The 15,286-nt window shown below is 33.6% G+C and overlaps 1 protein-coding gene across 1 annotated transcript; it reads left to right on the top strand.

Annotated features, from left to right (window-relative positions):
• Positions 1 to 3,421: 3,421 nt before the first annotated feature.
• On the top strand, positions 3,422 to 14,703 carry ALATS (Alanyl-tRNA synthetase). The gene is made up of 23 exons (XM_068639658.2): positions 3,422 to 3,788; positions 4,172 to 4,410; positions 5,032 to 5,172; positions 5,536 to 5,682; positions 5,839 to 5,991; positions 6,857 to 6,986; positions 7,252 to 7,348; positions 9,014 to 9,134; positions 9,331 to 9,390; positions 9,787 to 9,837; positions 9,932 to 10,027; positions 10,192 to 10,293; positions 10,574 to 10,696; positions 11,059 to 11,190; positions 11,353 to 11,424; positions 11,510 to 11,585; positions 11,661 to 11,803; positions 11,877 to 11,985; positions 12,068 to 12,255; positions 12,983 to 13,072; positions 13,204 to 13,386; positions 13,532 to 13,708; positions 14,368 to 14,703. Exons 1-23 carry the CDS (start codon positions 3,500 to 3,502, stop codon positions 14,437 to 14,439), a joined length of 2,991 nt encoding a protein of 996 aa, XP_068495759.2. The 5' UTR covers positions 3,422 to 3,499; the 3' UTR covers positions 14,440 to 14,703.
• The last annotated feature ends 583 nt before the right edge of the window (positions 14,704 to 15,286 follow it).

The raw sequence follows: 15,286 nt of genomic DNA, 5'->3' as shown, positions 1-15,286 counted from the left end.
TTAGACAACTCAACACTGGTTATTACCTACAAGCGAAAGAATTGTATATAAAATCGATGTAAGTAGTTATTATGTACTGATTTTCAAAATTTGTAGGTAAATTCATATGTTGATATTCATGGATAATTTACATATAGATAAATTTTGTAAGAAGATACATGTAGATAGAATCCATAAGTAATTATATATGAAATTTTTGTATGTAATTATATTCACACGAAATTCATAGGTAAATAATTACATACGAAAAAAATTATACAAAATCCTTAATTTAACCCCACACACTACAACTTAATAAAATTATATTTTTTCGCACTTGGTCATTATCGCATTTGCGTTGTAATAATGCATGTGACTTCCAAAATAATCATTGTGAAAATCGATACGCCCAACCCCAAACACCCATCTCTTATACCTCTCACTTATAACTTTTAACCAACAACGATTCCTTAGTCTTTCCTTCTTAAAAGGATATAAGGGAGTGCATTGTGAGGTACCCACAAAAGCAAACCTGGATAATGTTCGAGAAAATATACTTTTGAAATATTTTTGTTCAAATTATGAATGTTTGTTATAAAATAGTAATTAATGTGCGTGTACAAAATAGTTGAAATAAATTAACATGTGTCTGTCTTGATCTATCATCAACAAAATCATTAGTGATATTTCATATATGTGTTTGTTGAAATACTTTATCGACATGAACTGAGTGACCAAACTCCTTTGTCTGTATACAAAACATTTTACAAATCAAATAGTTGGTAATACATTGTAATCGTAAAAATTAATACAAAAAGTTTACAAAAGAAGTCATACCAAATGTTCATGCACATTGACCCCATGTGTGCAAACTCTCACCTTTTTTTTTTCAAATAAATGATTATTTAGTTATATCACATTTTGATCGATACATGGGCATGTAGCACAGTCATGCATACAAACTATGAGTTTGCGAGAACAAAATTACCAAGTATTATGTACGATATTTAATAATGTTTACTTTTCTCTAGTTTTTAAAAATAATATACATTAATAACCATCTTTTTTTATCAACAATCATATGAAAATAATAATAATAATAAAATATTATATTGAAGTGAATTGATAGATAAAAAAAATATGATTATAAAATTTAAATGGATTATATGAGATTATGTGAAATATATGGTTGTGAAAATATTGAGTTTTTTTATGTCTTATATATAAATAGATATTTCTATGAAATTTTTCCCACATTCATATATGAAAAAACTTACTTTAGGTAAATTCTTTATAGGTTATTTATAAATGTTAAGATGTTTGATAATATGAATTGAGATTCTTCATTAAGTGATAGGTAAATTAAAATAAAGTCATTTATTAACATGATAGGTGTATTGTATAATACAAATTTGACACAGTTGCGAACTATTGAGATAATACTGGTGTAAGCATGACCACATCTCGACAATAGGAACTACATGACACAATCTTAACATGTCAAGAGTAGCGTGTCACTACAATAAAATAACCAAACATAATTTACTACACTTAACCAATCTCAAAATCACAATTTAAAGAGTACTTTAGTCTTCTCCAAATATTATGTAAGTTAGTATAAACAAGTGGATATTCCAGAGTCAAATAGTTTTTTATGATATAGAGAAGTCATATGCATAATTATTTCGTGAACTCTATTCTAACAAAAATATTAACTTGAACATCGTAGTATCATTGCGGTACTCATTTTTACTTCGGGACAAAAAAACGAAAGAGATCGATATTATGATATAAAGGGGTTGAAGAAACAAGTGATTTTATAAGATGATAGTCATCTAAACCATACAAGTAGGCACGTAGAAATTAATATAAGGTGAAATAAGATTTAATCAAACCATTCACACACATATTTATATAGTCAAGATTTATTTCACATATCATCTTGTATACCTTCCATTCCCTTAAACTGAATATCAACTGATGAAAACTCATCCAACCTCTAAACATTTGGCTAAGAATATTGAAAGACGAAGAAGGAGCTCAAAAGATTCTCATCTCAAGAAGAATTGATTGTTGTTTGCTCTTTCATTTTTTGTCTAGTTTTATAAACATTATATATAGTAGTATAGACTTTATTTTGGGTCATGTTTTGGGCCAATTTTCATTGACAATGTACTGGGTCAATTAGAGTCGGGTGTAAATAGAAGAAAAAAGTTTAACTAGAGTTACAATTGAACCTCTTTATTCCCAATGCAACTCTATACATATAGGATGCACAAATACATTACTAAAGTGCAAATAGAAAACATAAAGTAACAAGGAAGACATGAAGGTCCACATGTCATCCCTTCAATGGAGAGGATTCTCACCAATGCCAAAAGACCATTTGTCTTCATGGGAACGAAGAAGATTAACTCTATTTATAGGATTGCACTTGCCAATCTATAATTTGAGAGGCTTTGCTATAATTAGAGAGTTACTTATCCTTCTGTGTGTGAAAAGTTTTTAGGACTAAAGTTTGCGCCTTAATTGTCCATAACACTATAAATAAAAGTGTTAGCCACCTTGTAAACAAGTTTTGAATAGACTATTTTCACCCTCAACTAGTCTCTTAACTCACTCATTCTTAGCCTTATTTGTAAATGTTATAACATTTAACCTTTTGGGAATTGACTTAACCTCCCTTAAATTTCATTATCATTCTCCATACACGAATACCTAAGTATTTCTTTCATTCATTTTAGCCATATGTTTCACCAAAATCCGCACACAAAAAAAATATATAAAAAAAAATACAAAATCATGGAAACTAGGATTCAACCATTCATGCAAAAATACTATTTATATTGTATTACAAAAACGAGGCAATCACGTTACTTAGAGTGTGAATTATGCAAATGAGAATATTATTATTATTTTTATATTTAAGACATTGTTTTATTTATTTATTTTAGTCAATATAATATTTTTTTATATAAACAAGGGAAAATATTATTTTATTAAAACATAGAAGAGATTTATATAATTTATTAAAAAAGAGAGTAAAAAATGTTTAATGAGACATGAATGTGATTTATTAAAAATATAAATACAATACATATCTATTTAGTTTTTTAAAAATATGCAAGTATGTTACTTGGTACAATTTCTCATATTTTAAATTTTAAAGGCAACGAAGTGGACTTTAAGCCTAACTCAACCTCATAAAATCAGTTCATGAGATCAAATTTGTATTCACTTATATACAATAAAATACTCTAATATCTAGTCGATGTGAGATCCAATAAGTATAATTAGATTTGATTATACACATATCTATTTGCATCATTAAATTAATTAGTCACTAGGGATTTTTGTTGACACCAATTTGCAACTTAATTAAACTCCAAAAATCTTGAAGAAGGGCCCAATAATATTTTCATAAAAAAATAGTTATTACATAATATTTGGTGAAATGGACTTATTCGTCACTTGCAACTCGTTAGCATTAAAAAACACCAAGACACGAATGGATGAGTGAATGAATAGAGGATTCGGCGTAAGAGCTTTGCTCATTTCCTTTCGTAACTGTAACCCTCTTCCGCCGCCGCTACTCCCACTCTCCATCCCCTTTCGCGCCGCCAGATCTCTTAATTCTCCGTCGTCTTCCGTCGCAGCCATGCCCGGAGCCGAGACTAGCGATGTGGAGTGGCCGGCGAAGCGCGTGAGAGACACTTTCATGAGCTTCTTCGAAGGCAAGAATCACGTCAACTGGAAGTCCAGCCCCGTCGTCCCCTTCAATGACCCCACTCTTCTCTTCGCCAACGCTGGTACGTTTCTTGATGAGTGATTCTGTGTGTGGATTTTTTTTTTAAAATTCTTCTTCAAGTCAAAGTGTGCCGTGCTGTATTTGAAATTGGAAATGGTCGTGGTGTCGGTAGGGGTTTTGACTTGAAATATGAAGTGATGTTGAATGCATCGTGTTAATTTGTTAAAATTATTCATGGTGAGAGAGGAGAGGGAGGGAGAAATGGTAGGTGTTAACGAGGTGTTTGTAGTGGAGAGTATTCATGTTTCATTGCTCTAATTTGTTGATAAATATATATTGATACATATGTTCCGTGTTGGTGATGATAGTAAGTTAATAGCATTGCGTTGTATGTTTTTCGGGAAAAAATTATGGTGTTAAGGTCTATTTGTGATGTGATGATAGGTATGAACCAGTTCAAGCCAATTTTTTTGGGTACTGCGGATCCCAACACTGGCTTGAGTAAACTCTCTCGTGCTTACAACACACAGAAGTGCATTCGAGCTGGTGGTAAACACAATGATCTTGATGATGTAGGGAAGGACACCTACCATCACACCTTCTTTGAGATGTTGGGAAATTGGTCCTTTGGGGATTACTTTAAGCCAGAAGCCATCAGCTGGGCGTGGGAGCTTTTAACCGAAGTATGTTTTATTGGTTGGAGTTTTGTATTTTGCATCTTGAATTATGAGCCCACTTTGTTGTAAACAATGATATAATATTGTTATGTTAGATCACTATGCCAAGTGCTTTGTCCATGAGAATGGTATCTAATCACTAGCAGCTAGCTGTAATTAACTACTGTGCCATATAATGTTATTGTGCTTTCATGTCTGCTTAAATTGTGCCTTTCATATGGTGGTAAGTTGGTCTTCTAGTGTCCAGTTACACTTTTCATTTAGCAATCTTCCCATCACTATCACCAATACTTCCTACTTCCACACCATCAATTGCACCATGCCCACTATTAATGCATTGAGTATTTTTTCCCGAGGAAGAATGATATCGTGACTTAAATATTACGAATGATTTTGTTAGTGTTCAATTGCCAACTGCAATCTTGACATTGGCGATCACATTGAATGGCCTCTACTACTTGCTAATTCTGGATAAATTAACGATTGCATCCTATGAAAAAAAAATTAGAATGCTTAAACTTGTGTGTATAGTATTGCGCTACATTGCTAAATTGTGAAGTTGGTAGTCATTTGACTTCTCAATTTATATAATGCATAACTTTTGCTAACTTCTTTTTTGTGCTTCAGGTTTACAAGTTACCATCAGATCGCCTATATGCCACATATTTTGGGGGTGATGATAAGGCTGGTCTTGCCCCTGATTTGGAGGCTAGAGATATATGGCTAAAGTTTTTGCCTCCTGGACGTGTGCTTCCTTTTGGCTGTAAAGTATGCCTTCACTACGTCTTAAATTAAAAAAAAACCAGAATCACAATGTTATTTCACTGACAGCTTGTTGCTCTATTTTTATCATGTGATGATAAATTATTTGCCATACTTAATGGGTAACAATGATCGCAGGTAGTTATCAGTGAGTAATAATTGAAATCATATTGTCAATAAAAAAGATTATCCGGGCTTCTCAAATAAATGCTGGGATCATTTAACCTTTCCTTTCATTTAAGAAAATACCTAAAATGCAACTTTTTTTCACAACAATCATAAGGCATGCAAAATCTAAATTTAGTATTGTACTGTAATTTCTTTCTTAACTGAGTCTGCATATCTTACTAAATCTGTATATTTGGATAGGACAATTTCTGGGAAATGGGTGACACTGGTCCTTGCGGACCTTGCACTGAAATACATTTTGACAGAATTGGTAACCGTGATGCTGCATCATTGGTTAATAACGATGATCCTACTTGCATTGAGATATGGAACCTTGTCTTTATTCAGGTACTAAAAAGATTTACAGAGTGCCTTACTACCAATACTTTTTCTCCCCTCATTTATGTACTATGATAGATTGGTACTAGAATCCATTTTAGGATGCAGTCTGATTCTCTGACCATGAATTTGTATGTATGTGACTATTTGTTTACATGGTGACAGTTCAATAGGGAGGCTGATGGCTCTCTTAAACCCCTTCCGGCAAAGCATGTCGATACGGGCCTGGGTTTTGAACGATTGGCCTCTATACTACAGAACAAAATGAGCAATTATGACACTGACGTGTTCTTGCCAATCTTTGATGGTATTCAGAGGGTATGTTGGTGAAGTCATTAGATTTTATTATAGTTCCTTTGTGTTTGATGGTATTCAGCGGGTAATTCTTGTAACATAGTATCACTAATCACTTTTATAGCAGAATGTATGTGCATGGTATCAAGTGAAGGGAGCATTGCCTAACCTATCTGGACCCATAGTTATCCGTTTGCATAAAGAAGTTCTATAGGAATGTTTAAGTATGTAACTGTCGTAAGTCTATAACTATTAACATGGAGTTAAATGTTGACTAGGATTATTGTTGATTCTGGGGCTTACACCCATTGTTCAGTGTTTTTTTAAGGCAATTTTTTAAGGTTTTACTTCTTTGCCTACAGTGAATGTAAACATATAATTCACTGTAAGTTGAATCACATTAAATTGTGTCTTTTTCTTGTTTCCTGTTCGTGCACCTTGTGTCAGCACTATCTAGGTCATTTAGATAAACAAACTTTATTCCTTAAGCTTCCTCATTATCTAATACCATCGGACAACTACTTAATTTCAAATATCTATTTCAATAAATATATTTTTTGACCTTATATAACCTACGTTTGTAAATTGTTAATTTTACTTGCTGTCTTTAAATACTTTAGTTCCTACAGAGTTATTAGCTGAGTATATATGTAGTTACACATATAAGATTTTCTGTGTGTCATAGCATGCCTTTCCATGTGCTGTTTTGAAATCCTGTGAATGCTTTTATGGATTTGCATTTAAGATTTTGCATGTGTTCTTAATTTCCTTGTGCATGATTCTTCTTGTTAATATTTTATTGTTTTCTTTTAGTACTTCGATTTAATTTAATGTTTGTGACTGGAAACTGTTTGATATCTAATTTTGCTTTTGTGTAACCCATTTACAGGCAACTGGTGCCAGAACTTATTCTGGTAAAGTTGGACCAGATGATGTAGATAAAGTTGACATGGCATATAGGGTTGTTGCAGATCACATCAGAACTCTATCTATTGCCATTGCTGATGGGTCTCGTCCTGGTATGACATTTTAGAACTGGTATTTTCATTGACATCGTGAGTCACAAAATGGAAGCTTTGAGTAACATCAAGTTTTTTGCCTTTCCCCTCTCGTACCTTAAGGGTGGCCTGTTCGTCATTGACAGGGTTGAACACTGTTGGTAGCTCCACTAAGAAAAATAAATTCCCTTAACCAATCTATTTTGGCTTTGGACATTTTGATTATTATATATCTGTAATACTAGCTGTAAAACATTTAGTCAGTGACTGGTTTCCATTTTTTAAGGTAACGATGGCCGTGAGTATGTTCTGAGACGTATACTCCGTCGAGCTGTGCGGTATGGACGGGAAGTGCTAAAGGCTAAAGAGGGATTTTTCAATGGGTATGTATAATGGTTAACAACTTTAATCTGTTGTCTGACTCCTGATGTAAAGCTTTGTTGCCAGCTATGATGCACGGAAATATATGTGTATTGGATACAACACATCCGATACAGCAATTTTCTCATGTTAAAAAATGTAGGATACAATACATTAAATTAAAATACATTTAAAGTATGTATCCATGCATATATAATTCACAAAACAAAACAAATTATTAAAGTAGTGAGTTTAAGCCCAACAGAATCTGACAAAATCGACTTAGTGAGAGGTGAGGTTTGTCTCTATTTATATACTATAATTTGACTTTATTTCTAGTTAATATGAAATCTCCAACATGAATTTTATTGTAATTTAAAAAAAAAATTAAAATTGAAAATCATTATTAAATATTATCCAAATGTATACACAAATAGTTAGAGTGCAATGCTTCTATAAACATTTGCTGTCACTTAATTCTGTGGTACTCAAATATCAAATCCTGAAAATGATTTCATGGAATAAATCACAAAAATTATAGATTTTAATGTATGTTAATGTTTGGAGTAATATAAAAATAAAACTGATGCTGGTTAAATATAAGACTACAAAGAAAAAATGACTATAAGAAAAAAATATGATTGTTATATATACGTGTATGTGTGTTAGTAGAATGTTATATATGAGACAATTTTAAGAAAAAGGGGTTAGAGTGTGGGATCCTATTGCTATCTTATTCAGCATGGGGTAATAAATAAGTTGCGGACCCTCACCAATAAAGTCTTATATTGGAATAAGGTTCAACCCAAAGGACAATGAGAATTCATAAAACTTTGTTTTACCAATAAGCAGCATTTGTTTTGCATCCTGGTATCATATGGATTATAAAACATTTATGTGTATTTGAGTAGTTATGCTAGGATACAATTGCAAGGTTATGGACTTGATCGAGTTCCACATTGGAAGTATGAGATTCTAGTGTGGGGTTTACTGGGCCTTGGATTCTTCAACTACAACAGCTAGCTTTTATGTTGGCATTGTAGTGTTAGTCTGAGACTACTCCAAGTGCCAGTGCTTAGCAAACCTACTGTGGTTGTGGAGCATGGTAAGATGCTTGGTTTCTATTGCAATGTATGGGGCCTGAGTCCCACATTGGAAGTATTAGATTCTAGAGTGAGTTTATATTGCTTTGGTTTCTGCAACTACAGCCGCTAGTTTTTATGGTGTGTTTCTCCCTAGGTTCTTATCAAGTTAGGTTGGCTAATAATTCAGTTGTACTGCATGTTTAACCTTCAGCGACATCCTGACAGGTTGTCATAACCACCAGCTCATTTGATTTTTGTCTTACATAGTGATCAGATTCTGTAAGATTGTTTGGGAATGTACTATGTGTATATATGTAAATAGTTTAGCTGTAAATTGATTTTTTTTGTAATCAATTTAGTTCGTCGTAAACTTGTATATTCTCTCTTAGCTCTCTGTTGTCTACTGTGTTTTTCTTTCATTTTCCATGACATTCTTTCTTAAATGAATTCTTTTACCTATTTTCTTTTTATAAAAAAATTGTTTACATTTCTTTAAGGAATTGTTGCTATATGATTTCGTCCTCCAGTGATTCCATGTTTTTATAAATATGTGTACATTCTGTGTGTAATGTCTTTTTCTGTCCTCATTTTTACTGAATTCAGGCTTGTAAGCGTGGTGGTGAATGTGATGGGCGATGTTTTCCCTGAGCTAAAACAACAGGAAGCGCACATTCGGAATGTAATTGCAGAGGAGGAGGAAAGTTTTGGAAGAACCTTAATTAAGGTGACTGTAGTCATATGCTCATTTATATTTACGGGTTATCACTTATCAATTTTAATGACATTATGACAGCCATTTCTCACATCAGTTTTGTTTCTTGTGGACTTTATTCATTGCTCTAGATGGCTTTTGTCATTTTCTTTTTCATGTTATATGTATAAAGAGCAGAAGACAACCTCACTGTTTTTCCTTCTTCTAGGGTATTGAGAAATTTGAGACAGCTGTTCGACATGTTCAGGGAAAGATACTGAGTGGGGAGGCAAGTAGAACCTGCTATTTTCTGTTACCTTGTAGTCATATATATTTGCAAGTTTATGCAGTCTATTTAAAATTCAAACAAACAAATATGTTTTTGAAATTTCACTTGGCTCTGGAATTTTTTTGTTGTGTCATATTTTTTTTAACTGTTTTTGGGGATTTAATGAGATTTTCTTCATTTCAAATTTAAACTTCTGATGTTTTTATCCAAACTCATTAGTTCCTATGATTTTATCACTATTGTATGTTGTTCACAATGTTGTATTAAAATCACATTCGTAGTAAAGCACAAATACTCAAGTGTTGAACTGTTGATTTTATAATTCAATATGTTATTCCGAGTTGTTTTTCAACATACCTATGGGATATTTCTCATGCAGTTGTCTCTTGATTATAGGAAGCATTTGTCTTGTGGGATACATTTGGATTCCCATTAGATCTCACTCAGGTAGGTGGCTTGCTTCGCTTTAATGCTGCATGGAACTGTAAGTTTATATTATGCCTTTTTTATTTATTTCCTAACATTTTTCGTGTTTTATCAGCTGATGGCTGAAGAAAAAGGATTAGTTGTTGATGTTAAAGGTTTTGATACGGCTATGGAGGCTGCAAGAGAGAGATCTAGAAGTGCTCAAACAAAGGTATCTTATCTTATTTCCTCGAATGTCTCTTTTATGTGCACGTGTTTCTTATTTGTTTTAAAAACGCCTGATATATTCAAAGGATAAACTAATCCTTGACTAATATTAACACTTTTTTATTTATTTTTTCTGCTTCTCCCACAACTTTCTTTTGTTATTGTCAGCAAGTTGGTGGTGCCATTGTCATGGATGCTGATGCTACCTCAGCATTGCACAAAAGGGGCATATCCCCAACAGATGATAGCTTCAAATATGGTTGGTTCAAGGTAACTTTGTTACGAAGAACTACTGGAAAGAGGGGTTTCTACTATTGGTTCTCTTGCCCCCAACCTTTCTTCTTTGATTAAACTTGATATTTTTGATGGCTTTCATATTTTCAACATACAAACTGGAAGGAGACATGATGAAAAATATATTATATTTTGGTTATTAGTTGAGCAGTTGTATTAGACTTTTGAAGGCTCTTTATTTATACACTTGGTATTCTATTGGAATCAGCTTCTATTCCTTCCATTGATTTCTATTCTCCACCATTTCTTATCACAGGACCATGAGAGTGTGGTGCAAGCAATATATACTGGTTCTGAGTTTGTTGATACTATTAATACTGGTGATGATATTGGTTTAGTTCTGGAATCTACAAGCTTCTATGCTGAGCAAGGTGGTCAGGTAATCTAGCCTTTTAAATAAATTATGTCATATTTCATTATAGTTTTGTTTGATTCAAAAAAAGGAATCATCATCATTATTATTATTATAAAACTCATGTTAGATATCACTATGAAATCTGACCTCTCAACTAGACTGACACCAATTCTATGCCATCACATGAAACATAATGAACAAAGGTCAGACGATCCAAAAATACAAAATTAAAGCAAATGTGTACAATGAACCAAATTTATTACTATTAAAAGGAAATGAGTTAAAAATTGAAAATAAAGCAATGGAAAGTGCTTTCACTGTACACTAAAGCTATAAATATGTGTACAAGATGTGTCATCAATGTACTCCTTTTTTTACATATGCAGATTTTTGATACTGGATCACTCGAGGGTATACTTGGTTCATTTCAAGTGCATAACACTCAAGTTTATGGAGGCTTTGTTCTTCACATTGGTAATGGGAGTGGTATATCTGTTGGTGACAAAGTAGTATGCAAGGTATTTTTTTATTAGTGTTATTAATTACTTTTCGAGTCGAACTTCTCCTTGATTATTTGTTCACTTTCCCTGCAAATACACCTCGACGTTTTTTGGTTATCTTTCAGTACATTTTTTTTCTCTGTTTCCTCATTTATTTTGTATATTTGGTAACTTTTGTAGGTTGACTATGGAAGACGTGCCATCATAGCCCCTAACCATACCTGCACGCACATGTTAAACTTTGCTCTCAGGGTATGTTGATAATGGCACTGAATGAAGACTTGTCATTCCCCTTACTGATCTGTGTGTTTGTTGGAATTTCCTATGATGAATGCAGGAAGTACTTGGGGATCATGTTGACCAGAAAGGATCCATTGTTCTACCTGAAAAATTGAGATTTGACTTTTCTCATGGTAAAGTTTGTTCAATTGGACTGCTAGTATATTGTTAGTGTCAAGAGCTGTTGTTTACTTCGCTGCTATGAATAGGCAAGCCCGTTGACGCGGACAATTTAAGGAGGATTGAGTCAATTGTTAATGAACAAATTAAGGCTGAATTGGATGTAAGTGCAAAGGAGGTAACTCTTGCTGAAGCCAAGCGTATCAATGGTTTACGAGCTGTTTTTGGAGAAGTAAGTAATGTCATTTCACAATTTTTGCTTGTCTATCCTGGATAATGTTCCTCAACATTCTGCCTTGGTGTAGGTCTATCCTGATCCTGTTAGAGTTGTGTCAATTGGACAAAAAGTTGAGGATCTTCTTGTTGACCCTGAGAATGAAAAATGGTTATCCATTTCATCAGAATTATGTGGAGGTGAATATTGTAGCTAATGTTTCCTTTGAAGATCTTTTTTTCTTTATTATTCGAGGCTCTTCATATTTAGTTGATGATCTAGGCACCCATATTTCAAACACACGAGAGGCAAAAGCTTTTGCACTTTTATCTGAGGAGGGCATTGCAAAAGGCATACGTAGAATAACAGCTGTCACAACTGATCGTGCTTATGATGCAATGAAAGTGGCAGATGAATTTGAGCAACAAGTAGATGACGCATCTAAGTTAGATGGAAGTTTGCTGGAAGAGGTTGGTATTTGGGTTTCTGTTCATATAAGATTTTCTAGAAAATTAGGCTTGTGCTTTTTTCCTTTCTATTCTAGTTAGTTGGCCAATTCAACAGGTCAAAATGTTTGGCTCCATAACATCTAATGACTGAAGATGGATAAAACAGAGGTAGCATAACTAGCTGAACCAGCTGCCAAATTGGGCCTTAGAATTGCTTGTTTTAAGGATAGTTATCAAACTAGACATTGGGCTTATAAAAATTCCCAGTTTTGAACCCAATATCAAGGCCTAATGGAGCCTGTTCAGTATATTGGAAAGTTTGAAATACTTGTGACCGCAAACATAAACTCTTGATTGAATTGCTAAACTAACAGAACAACTGATAAATACATTATACATTTATTATGCATTGAAAGTTCCTATCTTTTTAGGCATTGGGGAAGATGGTAGTTTGTGCTGCTATAGTGGTATGGATACTAGACTGGGTTTTAATGTATTCTAATAAGTTTGCTTTATTTTTTTCTCCTTTTAGGCAGCGAGAATTTGTAGTTGTATACTGATTTGTTTGTCTTCATCCACCATCATGCACTTAGTATTATCTGAATATATAAACACCGATCCTAATTGCTGACGTTAGTGCATGCCCTCTCTCACATGATTGTCTCTTGATCTCATTTTCTCTTCATTATCAACAATGATCGTACTCTTCCAGAATTGTAGTCACTTGATTTTCACTTTCCCTTAACAGAAAGTTTCATCATTCAAAAGCAATGTTGAAACTTTATCAATTCCGGCTGCCAAGAAAGCTGACATCAAGAACAAGATAGCTCGACTTCAGGTATAGTAAATATGTAGAATAATTTTGCAGGCATTTTACTTTTTCCCGTTTTACTAGTGTTTTTTATTTGTTGTCCTTCAATTTGCTCATGCATTTAGTCATATATTGTAATAATATCATATTTCTTGTAGGATCAAGTGAGAAAAGCACAAAAGCAGGTTGCTGAGGAAAACAAGCGTAAAGCTGTAATTATTACAGCCGAGAAGGCTGAGCTTGCTGCTTCTAATGGGAAAGCTTTTTGCATATCCCGTGTTGATGTTGGTCTGGATGTAGCTGCAGTTCGTGAGGCTGTTACTAAAGCCATGGACCAGAAGGTAATTGCTGATTTTAATTCTGGCGCCAATTTAGTGTTGTTGTCATCATATGGATGAATATGCTTTTTGAGATTTCATATTCCTGTTATTTAAAATTTCTGTTAGCCTCAAACACTAACTTTTAATGGTGCTGGCTGGTAAACAGGGCTTATCTGTGATGGTTTTTAGCACGGATGAATCTACTAACAAGGCTGTAATTTGTGCTGGGGTGCCAGAGAAAGGAGATAAAGGTAAGCTGGATGTGTCAGAGTGGCTGAGTAATGCGTTGGGGCCTCTAAAAGGGAGATGTGGTAAAGGAAAAGGTGGTCTTGCAACGGGTCAGGTTAGTTATTGACTAATTTCTTTAATCTTTGCACAGAAGTAGCTAATGTTTAATCTCCGGGGTCTAGGAGAATGTTCGAGATGCCATGGGTTTTAATCTTTTATTGTTTAATCATGACCAGTGTGGTCATGTAATTGTTTTTATTAGTTATATCGCAACTTGTTTCAACAATCTTACGAGCAATTGAAATTTGTTAGTTTACAATGTAGGTTCAGAAAGTTTGATCATGTAATCTATACGCAAATTTGTATTGGTTTAATATTATTCTTAATTGGTTCAGTTTTTTTTTGTATTGATTTGATGTAATATCAGTTATAGTTTTCTTGAGATTGATTACTCTTTTCTAAAACTTTCTTATTTGGAGAAGAGGGGGAGAAAATAATAATGGAACTTTCTGTTGGATTTGATTTGGACTTAAACGCTGGTCAAAATAAAACTAGTTTTTTTAACATTCAAGTGCCAGCCAAAACACTATTTTAAAACTAGGCTATCGTTACGGAACTACTGATTTATTTATGTAGACATCTCATTCTTTTATCTAAGCACTGGGAATAATTTTCAGAATTGAAGAAGAATGTGCTTCAATTAGGAGAATTTATGGTATGCATTGTGCGTTTTATTTGATATTGTACTGATATGTGTACGCTTATCTTTTTCAGGGTACGGATGCAGCACGTGTTAAGGAGGCTATGGATCTTGCAGAAAAATTTGCATCAGTGAAATTGAGTTAATGTTGTACTGCAGTTTAACCGTCGTGTGGTGTTAGCATGATTCAGTGGATCTTTAGTTTCGTATAGTTATACAGAAGGGAAGGGCACTTGAAGTTATTAGATCCAGATGAGTTGAACAAATTTCTAGTCGAGTGCCAGAACATTCTTTTGATACAAACATTAGTTTTGGTTTCATAGACCACTAATTGTTCCACAATACAGTAGCAATTGCTCTGATAGATTATCAAGATATTATGAAGTTTTAAAATGTGATAATTTTATGTACTTGTAAGTTTTGATTTCAGCATATCATTTCACATAAAAACGGTCTAATAGATGTCTAATGGGGCATTTTAGGTCCAATGGGGGATTTTAGTTTCATTTTTTAGACGAATAAAAGGTAAATGCTTATTTTCCAAATTGGCACATGCAATTTAAATCAATTTAAATCTCAAGTATAAAAGGTAACTACTTTGTGTGAATAAATCAAATTTAAATCTGAATAGGAGGAAGGCCTCGTGGTTCTCAAATAATTGGGTATATCTATTTAGTATTTCCTCAATTTCCGATCTTTCCTCAATTTCCGATCTCGGTGAAGGTTTAGGGAACTCTTAGGAAGCAACTGTAACTTGGAATATTTTGCTATGTCATTGGTAGCGATCATCCTCTTGATCTGATGTATCGTGGCTTCTTGAGGTATTGTTCGGCATTGGCCCTTGAGTTCAACTAATTTCCCTTCTTTAATGAACTTCATTGTCAATTGTTCATAGTCAATCGACACCGGTCCTAACGTTGTCAACCATTGTACTCCCAATGTGTGAGGGTCCGACTATAGGCTTGCAAACAAATGAACATGAGAGCTCCTCTC

Source organism: Phaseolus vulgaris, chromosome 11 (genome assembly GCF_051622355.1).
Source record: "Phaseolus vulgaris cultivar YP4 chromosome 11, ASM5162235v1, whole genome shotgun sequence".
NCBI lineage: Eukaryota > Viridiplantae > Streptophyta > Magnoliopsida > Fabales > Fabaceae > Phaseolus > Phaseolus vulgaris.
Note: the sequence above shows the minus strand (reverse complement) of the source record. Positions and strands in the feature narration are given on the sequence as shown.